Source organism: Trichomycterus rosablanca, chromosome 21, assembly GCF_030014385.1.
Source record: "Trichomycterus rosablanca isolate fTriRos1 chromosome 21, fTriRos1.hap1, whole genome shotgun sequence".
Taxonomy (NCBI): domain Eukaryota; kingdom Metazoa; phylum Chordata; class Actinopteri; order Siluriformes; family Trichomycteridae; genus Trichomycterus; species Trichomycterus rosablanca.
Window position 1 is genome coordinate 22,121,569 of NC_086008.1, and position 13,145 is coordinate 22,134,713.

The 13,145-nt window shown below is 41.1% G+C and overlaps 1 protein-coding gene across 1 annotated transcript; it reads left to right on the plus strand.

The window, feature by feature from the left end:
- Positions 1-777: 777 nt before the first annotated feature.
- On the plus strand, positions 778-8,904 carry LOC134335760 (BOLA class I histocompatibility antigen, alpha chain BL3-6-like; the record flags this gene model as incomplete). Its single annotated transcript, XM_063018353.1, has 6 exons — positions 778-807; positions 5,716-5,977; positions 7,409-7,675; positions 7,978-8,250; positions 8,354-8,464; positions 8,723-8,904. Coding segments are annotated over 6 exons (1,125 nt in total), but the record flags the coding sequence as incomplete, so codon positions are not given.
- Positions 8,905-13,145: the final 4,241 nt, after the last annotated feature.

Below are 13,145 nucleotides of genomic sequence, written 5' to 3' on the forward strand. Positions count from 1 at the left end.
GTGGTCACAATTATTACTGTTCCTTCTGCATTCCTTCTGGGGCCCGTGGCAGGGGGAGGGCCCTCCAGGACATGAACTCAACCACTCACCGCACTGCCCTCCCATCCATTGGCTGGGTCATTACATCGCCAGGTCGTTATTATTATATTATATTATTTTCGTTAATTAAAATTAAATAACTAAAATTGTGCATTAAAAATACCAGAGCCAGGAATTTGGACTTGAAGTCTATTGTAGATATTTTGCTGAGCCCAGCCTGTGAACCTGTACGAGTAAGTACCTTTTAATTCATTCTTATATATATATATATACAGTGTATCACAAAAGTGAGTACACCCCTCACATTTCTGCAGATATTTAAGTATATCTTTTCATGGGACAACACTGACAAAATGACACTTTGACACAATGAAAAGTAGTCTGTGTGCAGCTTATATAACAGTGTAAATTTATTCTTCCCTCAAAATAACTCAATATACAGCCATTAATGTCTAAACCACCGGCAACAAAAGTGAGTACACCCCTTAGTGAAAGTTCCTGAAGTGTCAATATTTTGTGTGGCCACCATTATTTCCCAGAACTGCCTTAACTCTCCTGGGCATGGAGTTTACCAGAGCTTCACAGGTTGCCACTGGAATGCTTTTCCACTCCTCCATGACGACATCACGGAGCTGGCGGATATTCGAGACTTTGCGCTCCTCCACCTTCCGCTTGAGGATGCCCCAAAGATGTTCTATTGGGTTTAGGTCTGGAGACATGCTTGGCCAGTCCATCACCTTTACCCTCAGCCTCTTCAATAAAGCAGTGGTCGTCTTAGAGGTGTGTTTGGGGTCATTATCATGCTGGAACACTGCCCTGCGACCCAGTTTCCGGAGGGAGGGGATCATGCTCTGCTTCAGTATTTCACAGTACATATCGGAGTTCATGTGTCCCTCAATGAAATGTAACTCCCCAACACCTGCTGCACTCATGCAGCCCCAGACCATGGCATTCCCACCACCATGCTTGACTGTAGGCATGACACACTTATCTTTGTACTCCTCACCTGATTGCCGCCACACATGCTTGAGACCATCTGAACCAAATAAATTAATCTTGGTCTCATCAGACCATAGGACATGGTTCCAGTAATCCATGTCCTTTGTTGACATGTCTTCAGCAAACTGTTTGCGGGCTTTTTTGTGTAGAGACTTCAGAAGAGGCTTCCTTCTGGGGTGATAGCCATGCAGACCAATTTGATGTAGTGTGCGGCGTATGGTCTGAGCACTGACAGGCTGACCCCCCACCTTTTCAATCTCTGCAGCAATGCTGACAGCACTCCTGCGCCTATCTTTCAAAGACAGCAGTTGGATGTGATGCTGAGCACGTGCACTCAGCTTCTTTGGACAACCAACGCGAGGTCTGTTTTGAGTGGACCCTGCTCTTTTAAAACGCTGGATGATCTTGGCCACTGTGCTGCAGCTCAGTTTCAGGGTGTTGGCAATCTTCTTGTAGCCTTGGCCATCTTCATGTAGCACAACAATTCATCTTTTAAGATCCTCAGAGAGTTCTTTGCCATGAGGTGCCATGTTGGAACTTTCAGTGACCAGTATGAGAGAGTGTGAGCGCTGTACTACTAAATTGAACACACCTGCTCCCTATGCACACCTGAGACCTAGTAACACTAACAAATCACATGACATTTTGGAGGGAAAATGACAAGCAGTGCTCAATTTGGACATTTAGGGGTGTAGTCTCTTAGGGGTGTACTCACTTTTGTTGCCGGCTGTTTAGACATTAATGGCTGTATATTGAGTTATTTTGAGGGAAGAATAAATTTACACTGTTATATAAGCTGCACACAGACTACTTTTCATTGTGTCAAAGTGTCATTTTGTCAGTGTTGTCCCATGAAAAGATATACTTAAATATCTGCAGAAATGTGAGGGGTGTACTCACTTTTGTGATACACTGTATATATATATATATATATATATATATATATATATATATATATATATATATATATACAGTGTATCACAAAAGTGAGTACACCCCTCACATTTCTGCAAATATTTTATTATATCTTTTCATGGGACAACACTATAGAAATAAAACTTGGATATAACTTAGAGTAGTCAGTGTACAACTTGTATAGCAGTGTAGATTTACTGTCTTCTGAAAATAACTCAACACACAGCCATTAATGTCTAAATAGCTGCAACATAAGTGAGTACACCCCACAGTGAACATGTCCAAATTGTGCCCAAAGTGTCAATATTTTGTGTGACCACCATTATTATCCAGCACTGCCTTAACCCTCCTGGGCATGGAATTCACCAGAGCTGCACAGGTTGCTACTGGAATCCTCTTCCACTCCTCCATGATGACATCACGGAGCTGGTGGATGTTAGACACCTTGAACTCCTCCACCTTCCACTTGAGGATGTGCCACAGGTGCTCAATTGGGTTTAGTCCATCACCTTTACCTTCAGCTTCCTCAGCAAGGCAGTTGTCATCTTGGAGGTTGTGTTTGGGGTCGTTATCCTGTTTTCGAAGGGAGGGGATCATGCTCTGTTTCAGAATGTCACAGTACATGTTGGAATTCATGTTTCCCTCAATGAACCGCAGCTCCCCAGTGCCAGCAACACTCATGCAGCCCAAGACCATGATGCTACCACCACCATGCTTGACTGTAGGCAAGATACAGTTGTCTTGGTACTTCTCACCAGGGCGCCGCCACACATGCTGGACACCATCTGAGCCAAACAAGTTTATCTTGGTCTCATCAGACCACAGGGCATTCCAGTAATCCATGTTCTTGGACTGCTTGTCTTCAGCAAACTGTTTGCGGGCTTTCTTGTGTGTCAGCTTCCTTCTGGGATGACGACCATGCAGACCGAGTCAATGCAGTGTGCGGCGTATGGTCTGAGCACTGACAGGCTGACCTCCCACGTCTTCAACCTCTGCAGCAATGCTGGCAGCACTCATGTGTCTATTTTTTAAAGCCAACCTCTGGATATGACGCCGAACACGTGGACTCAACTTCTTTGGTCGACCCTGGCGAAGCCTGTTCCGAGTGGAACCTGTCCTGGAAAACCGCTGTATGACCTTGGCCACCATGCTGTAGCTCAGTTTCAGGGTGTTAGCAATCTTCTTATAGCCCAGGCCATCTTTGTGGAGAGCAACAATTCTATTTCTCACATCCTCAGAGAGTTCTTTGCCATGAGGTGCCATGTTGAATATCCAGTGGCCAGTATGAGAGAATTGTACCCAAAACACCAAATTTAACAGCCCTGCTCCCCATTTACACCTGGGACCTTGACACATGACACCAGGGAGGGACAACGACACATTTGGGCACAATTTGGACATGTTCACTGTGGGGTGTACTCACTTATGTTGCAGCTATTTAGACATTAATGGCTGTGTGTTGAGTTATTTTCAGAAGACAGTAAATCTACACTGCTATACAAGCTGTACACTGACTACTCTAACTTATATCCAAGTTTCATGTCTATAGTGTTGTCCCATGAAAAGATATAATGAAATATTTGCAGAAATGTGAGGGGTGTACTCACTTTTGTGATACACTGTATATATATATAATATGACATTTGTTGAGGGGTTTTACACTTTGGTTACATTCATGACCATCTGATAAGGTAAGAAGTCTTGGTGTTGTCCTGGATAACCAGCTGACCTTCTCTCCTCATATAGCCAACATGACAAGATCATGCCGGTTCCTCCTGTACAACATCAGGAAGATTCGTCCATTTCTCTCCAGGGAAGCTACCCAGATTCTGGTCCAATCACTTGTAATCTCACGGTTGGACTACTGCAACTCCCTTCTGGCAGGAGCTCCCATGTCCATGATTAAACCCTTACAGCTCATTCAAAATGCAGCTGCCTGTCTAGTTTTTAACCAGCCCAAACACTGCCACATCACCCCACTGCTACGTTCTCTTCACTGGCTTCCTGTAGCTGCACGCATTCAGTTTAAAACACTGATGCTCGCCTACAAAGCCAAAAATGGACCAGCCCCAAGCTACCTTTGCGGTCTAATCAAACCCCGCTCTGTACCACGCAACCTCCGAGCCTCTAGTTTCTCTCGACTTGAGCCTCCACCCAGGACTAAAGGAAGACAAGCATCAGCATCAAGGCTCTTCTCTGTTCTAGCACCTTTACCCCTCTGCCATAAAAACATTAAACTATCAAACTTTACATCCTAGGAAATAATGTGCAATTTATTTACAGGGACTGTGCAATAACCTTCTTCTTCTTTTTTTTCTCTTAAGTTCTTAAAACCATACGTTTATTTTTGTATCTAGATGTGTATATGTTTATTTGTATATAGATGTGTATATATATGTCTGTGTGTACACACATGTACCGTCAAGGAGATGCTCAAAAAATATCGTTGTGCACTGTGCAATGGCGATAAAGGCATTCTATTCTATTCTATTCTATTCTATTCTATTCTGCTAAATGCAGAAAATGTAAATGTAAATGACAGGAATGGTAGTTACTCATTACACAAGATCATCAGGTCACAAGGTTATATCAAACACAGTCATGGACAATTTTGTACCTCCAGTTGACCTCATTTGCACATCTTTGGACTGTGGGAGGAAACCGGAGCACCCGGAGTAAACCCATGCGGACACAGGGAGAACATGCAAATTCCACACATAAAGGACTGCCCAACCTGGAGATCAATCAAGGACCTTCTTGCTGTGAGGTGTTTTCAATAGAAACGGGTTTTAACAGAAATAATCTAGAATCAGTTTTTCTTGTTTCTCTCCTGCAAAATCCCAGTTCTGCACTCCAATTCAGGTGGTGGCGCTAATGCTGGTCTGCCAAACGCTAAACACAGAGAAACGCAGGTATGGCAAGCACCTGAGTGGCATGAGCGTCAAGCTAAACAATTCACTAAAGACGTTTTTAAAAATGGATTTTCGAAGTTGTTTTGGGGCATTCCTCCTGCCATTTATATGTGTGACATCGACAGGTGAGCTTGATTAGTAATATTTATTTACAACAACATTAATGTTATAACCAGGTATTTCCGTTACAGTACGTTCTGGTGTTGAACACTGATTCAAGCGTTTCGGGGCTCTGGTCGAAAACCTAGTGAGCTGTTGAGGATTCTAATAACACATCGAAGTTATAAGACAGCTTATTTAAACGCACTGCTTGGACAGAGATAGTTGACTAAGCTAACACATTTAGCATCCTGCCATTCAAACCGACGGGCTGCGGTGCGGGCGCTAGCATGTCAAATATCTTCTTCCGTTTACCGAAAATAGTAGTAGTGTGACTGACAAGCCCGAATTTACAAATGACACGTTTGTACAAATTAAATATCAATGATTATTTATGTACCTGTCAAAATAACTTCTTTGGTTGCACCGCGTTCGTCCGCCATGTTTGTAGTTTCTGGTTTCTGATTTCGTGCCGTCTGTGAATGCTGGGATTGATCTTCGGATGCTCCTTCCAACTACATTTATGAAAGACTGTACATTTTAGGAAAATTGTATAACTTTGACGCCTGTTTTAAAAGAGAGCTTTTTTTATTTATTTAAATATGCTTCCTTGCTGTATCATGGTTTAGCTAAAAAAGCAGCTTATTATTTCTTGCTGCATCCATGAACGATCAGGTTGTCAAGCTAATACTTTCTGTTTTTATTAAAGCATTCACGTTGAAATTATTATTGCTGATTTCTATTCACAGAGACACACTCTCTAAAGTACCTCTACACTGCAGTCAGAGGAGTAAATTTCTCAGAATTTACTGTTGTTGGTATGGTGGATGGAGAGCAGATTGTTTACTATGACAGTAACATCAGGACACTGAGCCCAAAGACGGAGTGGATGAAGAAGATTGATGCTGATGATCCACATTACTGGAAGAGAGAGACACAGCGTATGCAGGGTGAAGAGGAGAACTTCAACGTACTTCTGACTACAATAATGAAGAGTTTTAATCACACAGAAGGTGAGAATGAAAACACTCAGAGATTTAAATGTTATCAAACAAAACATATTTCAAATAAAAATGAGCAACAGCATTTTCAAAATATTTTAGATTAGAGGGGAACAGATTTTATAAGCCATCAGTACTGTTGTGGATCACAAACAGCCCCGGTTCTGGACTGCTTTGCTTGGGCGGGCAGTAAAACCTAATGAGGGGGCATGTTGATAGTCATGTTTTTGAAGCCAGAAATATATTCAAGGCTTGATTTGTGCATGAATGATGACAGCCAAGCTATTGATACTGGCTTAAAGTGATGTATGAGGTAAAGAAATAAAAATGCATGTTTTCGAACTTAAACTTAAAACCCAATGATTAAAAAATACATGTTGATTATGTAAATGGAGAAAAAAGATGATCTAATTGTATTTCATTTTAATACGCCCCCTTAATTAAATTGCCATTACTAATAGAACAACTCTATTTCTTGAAAGGCTTTAATACAAATTTAAGTCAAAGCTGACAAATGTACCTACACACAGACTGAGAATATTCAAACGTGGAAATAGGAATGAGTGAGAATATTTATATTATTGGGAAATTAAAATATAAAGAAAACAAAAGAATACTAATTCTGTAAAAAAAAAGTGTTTACCAGTATACCTGCCTCTCGCTCACACTAACAGAACATATACTGCCGAACTGAACTGTTTGGGGCAGTCTGCCGATTTTTATATGACTCAAAGAGCCAATCAGGAATAAGCAAGGAAATATCTTCACACTAAAACAAAATTCATTTTTGTGATTGGTTCAGAGATCATTTTAAAAATAGCCGTTGCTTGCATTGTGCTTATGGGGGCAAAGACACAATTTGGGGGGGCAATGCCCCCCTCAGCCCCCCCCTAGCGCCGGCCCTGATCACAAACCAACCTGTTGATTAAACCAAAATGTCTCACTTAGTTTCAGTACCTTTCTCAGCTTTTCAGGTCCATATTCATCGATCACAGATCACTGTGCTTTATGGAGGTGCTAACTGCCCTCAACCACTTACATGATCTTTAAATGCCCAAGATAGAACAAGTTTCATCTGACTGATTTCAGTTTCACCCCGAGTGCAGCATCAGTCCGCTCTTCTGGTCACAGGATGCATAGTCGGCACTTGGACTCATGACTTAGTAAAGAACATTTGAACACGTTTCTGTTGTGGCACACAGAGACTATTATCTCTACAGTTTCATTATTTAATTCATTCTGCACAAAAAAAAAGTGGCACAAATTTTGAAAAAAATTTAAATCTACAAAACCTAGTAAATAATTGTGTAATTATTATGTAGGTATATATATAAAAAAAATCATATTATATTTAATATTAAAATATGTTGTAGTATTACAATTGAAATTACCTCATTTTGTGTGTGTGTGTGTGTGTGTGTGTGTGTGTGTGTGTGTGTACAGAGAATCACACACTGCAGAGGATGTACGGCTGTGATGATAACGGCACCACTAGAGGATTTGATCAGTACGGTTATGATGGAGAAGATTTTATTAGTCTGGATTTGAGAAATAAAACCTGGACTGCAGCAAACGCTAAAGCTGTAATTACCAAACATGCGTGGGAAGCTGAGAACTATAATATGAAGAGGAAGAACTACCTGGAGAATGAGTGTATCACCTGGTTGAGGAAGTACGTCTTGTACGGCAGAGAGACTCTGGAGAGGAAAGGTAATGTGTTTGATCTTCTCTGTTACTGTAACTACATTCATCACTGAAAACCTGCTGCTCACTTCCTCACTTCATCATCGTCATCATCATCCATCCACTCCTCACTGATGCATCCCTTTTCTTATCTTTACCAGAAGGGACTGTGGGTAATGGGTGTCATTCTTGTATGAGTGTGTATCAGATACATCCCGACATCATCGTCATCACGATTATCCAACCATTCATTTTATTATTTATACCTGGTTCATTACTGCAGTGACAAAATCCACTTAATGAAAATTTTATTCTTTGTGTCTCTGCAGTTCGTCCTGAAGCGTCTGTGTTCTACAAGCACTCCAATTCTTCAGAGCTGGTGTGCCACGCTACAGGTTACTTCCCCAAAGAAATAAATATGACCTGGGAGAAGGATGGGGAGAAAATGGATGTGAGTCCCAATGACACGTTACCCAACAATGATGGAACCTTCCAGAAGAGAGCCGTTCTGAGAGTCTCACCTGAGGAGCTGAAGGGACACAACTACACCTGTGTGGTTCAGCACAGCAGCCTGGAGAAGGACTTAGTGCTTAAAGCTCCAGGTAGGAGAACCACGTTCCTGTAGAATCTCCACATTTCTATTGTGAAAGTGTGATTAGAGCTTCTAATAGAGCTTCTGTTCTGGTTCATGTTCTGTAGATGTAGGTGGAGTTCCTCTTGGTATCATCGTTGGTGCAGTCGTGGCTGTTCTTGCTCTGGTTGCTCTGGTTGCTGGACTTCTGATCTGGAAGAAGAAGAAGCAAAAGAAGAATTCTGGTAAGAGTAAATTAAGCAGCAAACATAAATTAAGTCTATAATTCATGAATTAATTTGATAATTTACAGCTTAATAATTTAATCATTAATGCTATATAAAAGGTGGTGTTGTGCTGGATAGTTTTGCTCTCATTTCACCAAATTTGACTTATTTTTAGTAGAAGTGTAATTTTCTTATGTAGTGTATCATTAAGAGTTCATAGTTCTCATAATAACTAACTGTCTATCATTTTTCTTTCATGCAACATAACAAATAAAGATGATGCCAACAATCCTCAGTCGGATCTCTCAAGTACCGAGAGGGATCCACTAATTCGGGAGTTTTCAACCTTTTTGGACATGAGCCCCTCTCCATGTGCCGACCGCGAACCTGCAACCACGCCCCTACTTGAACTACAGGTACTCGATGGGCACGCCCCACAGGTTGAAAACCCCTGTTGAAAACACATTCAGAAGTGAGTTAAACCATCATGACCATGTCTGAAGGCTGGAGCTTTCTTTTGTGACGTCGGTATAGACGGGAATTTTGTGCAGTATAAAAAAATCTGATTTCTTTTACAAAAGCTGAATGGATTACAAACTAAAGCTTCAGCTTTACCCCCACTGTAAGTGCTACATCACTACTGAAGATGCTCTCAAGCTTATTAATCTAGGTTCTCCCTCCACACTGTTTGCTAAAAGTGAACCAAAGCTGTAGGTGTGATGGAGTCTCAGCTACTTCAGGCTTTAAATAAAGCCAAGAGAACAACGCTGTCCCCTAGGTTTAAAAATTAGAACGTTTGGCATCCCAAACCAGACGCCACTCCAGCCTTCACTGTGTCTTTGATGTTCTGAGGCAGTGGTCCCCAACCACAGGGCACAAAATGGTACCGGTCCATGGGTCATTTATTACCGGCTGCAGAAAGAATAAATAATTTTTTTTCTGATTAATAGATAATCACCCTCTGAAAGATGTTAAATTTTTTAATCAACGGATTATCTTTTAATAACACCCATCTGTTCCTCTTGACATGTTTAACACCTATTTCAGTCACTTGATACCAAAAAATTAAACCCACAAGCAGCTAAAGTGAGCAGAAGAACCCAAATCTCTCAGGGTTCACACTGATTTTCCATTATTGGTGAGTAGTATCGTTATGAACTTTGTGTTTTTTATTATGCTCGAGGTATAATTTTATTTTAAATTATATCTTATATGAAACCGTTCCATGGTGTGAAAAAGGTTGGGGACTACTGCTCTAAGGTCATGATGGGAAGAGCCACTGCTCTTTTTAGTGTGAGTGGTTTAGAATATGGATTAGGGGCTAGAATTGGCAGGAATGGTGAAGTCTGGGCTGATCTGCTCAGCCCACTGCCATCACAAGCTCTCACCAGGGAAAGTGATGTGAAAAAGCTATATATTCATTACAGGTGTTTTTAAAAGTGAATTTTAATATAAGCAGCATTTAACTTTTTATAGTAAGATTTATAATAACAAAAGTGTTTATTTTTTCTACACTACATGGGCAAAAGTATTGGGACACCTGAACATGAACTTGTCAGACATGCCGTTACAAAACCGTGTGCATTATGTTTAATCTCTCTCTCCTTCTTTTGAGTGTGTCTGAGAATTTATGCCCATTAAGTCAGTAGACTGATGTCAGGCACTGATGTTAAATCAAAAGAGAAGGTTCGGCTCACAACCTGAGTGTAATTCATCTAAAAAGTGTTGAGCGTTCACCAGGGGGCTCTGTGTAGAGCAACTGGAGCTCCTTTGTACACGACTAATCAAACCAGGTCTTTATGGAGCTCACTTTCTTCTCAGGGAAAAGAATAAAAAATTAAACCATTGCCACCATTGGTAAAAGCATTAAAATGATTTACTTGATATAATTTTTATACTCCTGTTAGCATGGGAGAGCGCTCCCAGATCTGCGACCACTGTAAAATACCTACAACAATTGAACACGTGCTGACAGAGTAACAGAAAGACAAACGAGAACGAGTGATACCGCGCACAACCGAAATCAAAGCAGACGCTCTTATCAAGTGTCTAAAAAACACTAAACTGATTAGACAAATTTATGTCATCGTATACAAAACCTAGAACCGATGAATCATGTGTAACCTGTAGCTACCTGCCCTGTCATGACTGTAACCAAAGACGTTACAATCCTAACAAACAAACATATATGTTTATTTTACATGTCATGCCTGGTTCACACTACACGATTTTTGCCCTGATTTTCGCTCGGCGACTGGTCGGCGCTTGATTTGCCGGCCTGGGAGCAACTCGGCGTTTGCTCGCCGATCAAAACTCGGCTCTCGATCGCTAAGTGTGAACTATCCAACAACCTCGATCCGACCGGCTCGCCGAGCGCTCGGCGACTGGATTGAGTTTTCTAGCGTGTCAGATATCTGATCTCAGTTGTGCGACTGAGAATGAGTGACATGTCGAACAGCCAATGAGAACGCAGGATACAGTGTGAGGGGAAATGCAGGAGAGGAGTGTAAACACTGGGACAGAGGCTTAATTAATATAGTTTATATCAGAATACACCGACACACACACTTTTACAGTATTTCTGATTTGATCCTCTACAAAACATGATACCCACGCTGCATTACAAAAACTTACTACAGAACAATCCATACTGTTTGTGTTGCCAAATCCACTCAGATTCGTTTATTTTTCCTCCTTGATTTTACGCTGCACATCAGCGCACAAACACTTTGATTTCTCGACACTTGTTGACGTGTGTTTTTGGACGTGGTGTCATTAAACCCCCTCGTCACTTCTCACGTGTGTTTTTGTAAAGAAGAAAAAAAAGGGAGACCAGAGAAGCTCGCCTGCGATTCCAGTTGGTGATGGATGGTGTAGTGTGTCCCCCTATCTCCGATCAGTCGTGTAGTGTGAAATACACACCGACTGAAAGACTCCCGAGTGCAAGAGATTCAGTCGTGTAGTGTGAACTGTACAGCGACCCGACGACTTGGAAAGTCGTGTAGTGTGAACTTGGCATTAGCAATATATGTGGCAAAAACAACTAAGTTTGGTTATTAGGCGGGGTGTCCACATACTTTTGGCCATCTAGTTTACCTCATTCTTGTGGAATATGAAGGCTCACGACACGGAAAGTATCAACTGTTTTTAAACATTTTGTTCATGTAATAACACATGTTTATGCTTTGATGTTTATTTTATTTCACTGTCTGTATAATAATGTGAAATTATTAGAAACGATTGATTCGGGGATGAAAGGTTTATATATCGCTCCTGTAGAGTGAACACGTGTTTGTTTACTTGTAGTATTGCTTATAGCAATCATGTTGCACTATTTTTGATTACTGAGGGCCACACGGTGGCGCAGTGGGCATTGCTGTCACCTCACAGTAAAAAGGTCCATGTCCTTTCTGTGTGGAGTTTGCATGTTCTCCCTGTGTCCGCGTGGGTTTCCTCCGGGCACTCCTGTTTCCTCCCACAATAGAAAGACATGCAGTAGGTAAATTGGAGATACAAAATTGCTTCTAGGTATGAGTGTGTGTGTGTGTCTATGTGTGTATGCCCTGTAATGGACTGTCCACAGTGTTTGCTGCCTTTTGCCCAGTGAATCAATCCCACTGCAATCCTGACCAGGACTGAGTGGTGCTAAAACAGACAGTGAATGAATGTATTGATGTTTTACTCTCCTGTAGAGTGAACACGAGCCACGAGTTTACAGTGCTATTGTGTTCATGTTTACAGAGCAGCACTGACATCATGTGACTTAAATTAGTACGATGTTGACTTTATCGTGCTGCACTGATGTTTAAGCTTTTCGGGAGGGGTCTGTGCTGCCAATAATCTTGCCAGACTAGTTTATAAAATGTAATTCTGGTGCTCAGGTGGTGCAGTGGTAAAATACACTAGCACAACAGAGCTGACCTCTCGAACTCATCAGCTTGAATCTCAGGTCTGCTACCATTCTGGCTGGGAGCCTACATGAACAATTATTGGATTTTTAATTGGGATTTTCTCATAACTGATGCAGTTACGACCTCTGCTGGCTGATGGATGGCGCTGCACAGAGACGAGGAATAATGTGATCAGGGTGTGTCTCTCTGTACACAAAGCTGATCCACATATGAACTCGCCTGGTGCAGGTGAAAAGAAGCGGTCAATGCTGAGTGGAGGTCAACATCAGTAGAGATAAAGAGAAACTGGATACGACTAGCTTGGGAAGGAAATTGGGGGAATAATGCAAATAACAAATATAAAAAGTGTTGGCAGTGACCAAGGGGTGGGTGGGGGTTGTGCTGGGGGTTTAAGGCGGGGGGATTGTGCAATTTTAAACTTAAATCAAGCCTCTTTCTTGATATTACATGAAGTTTACTTCACCAAGTGCCATGTCTTATTTGCACTGAACAATGTATTTAAATGTATAAATAAATGTATTTAAAATGTATAAATGTATTTTAAATGTATAATGTATTTAAATGTATTTAAAATGTATTTTACAATGTATAAACATACTGTATTTTATTAACATAAAAACATACAATGTCTGTCTTAGTGCACGTATGGGCTTAATATTTAATTTTCCTGAGTTTAGTACCCACACATTAAAAACATAGGCATTTTTTAAAAAAACACAGCAAAAGATTTTATTAAATAAGAATAATAATATAAGTGACACTGCAGGGTTTCTAAAACCCGGGGCCAC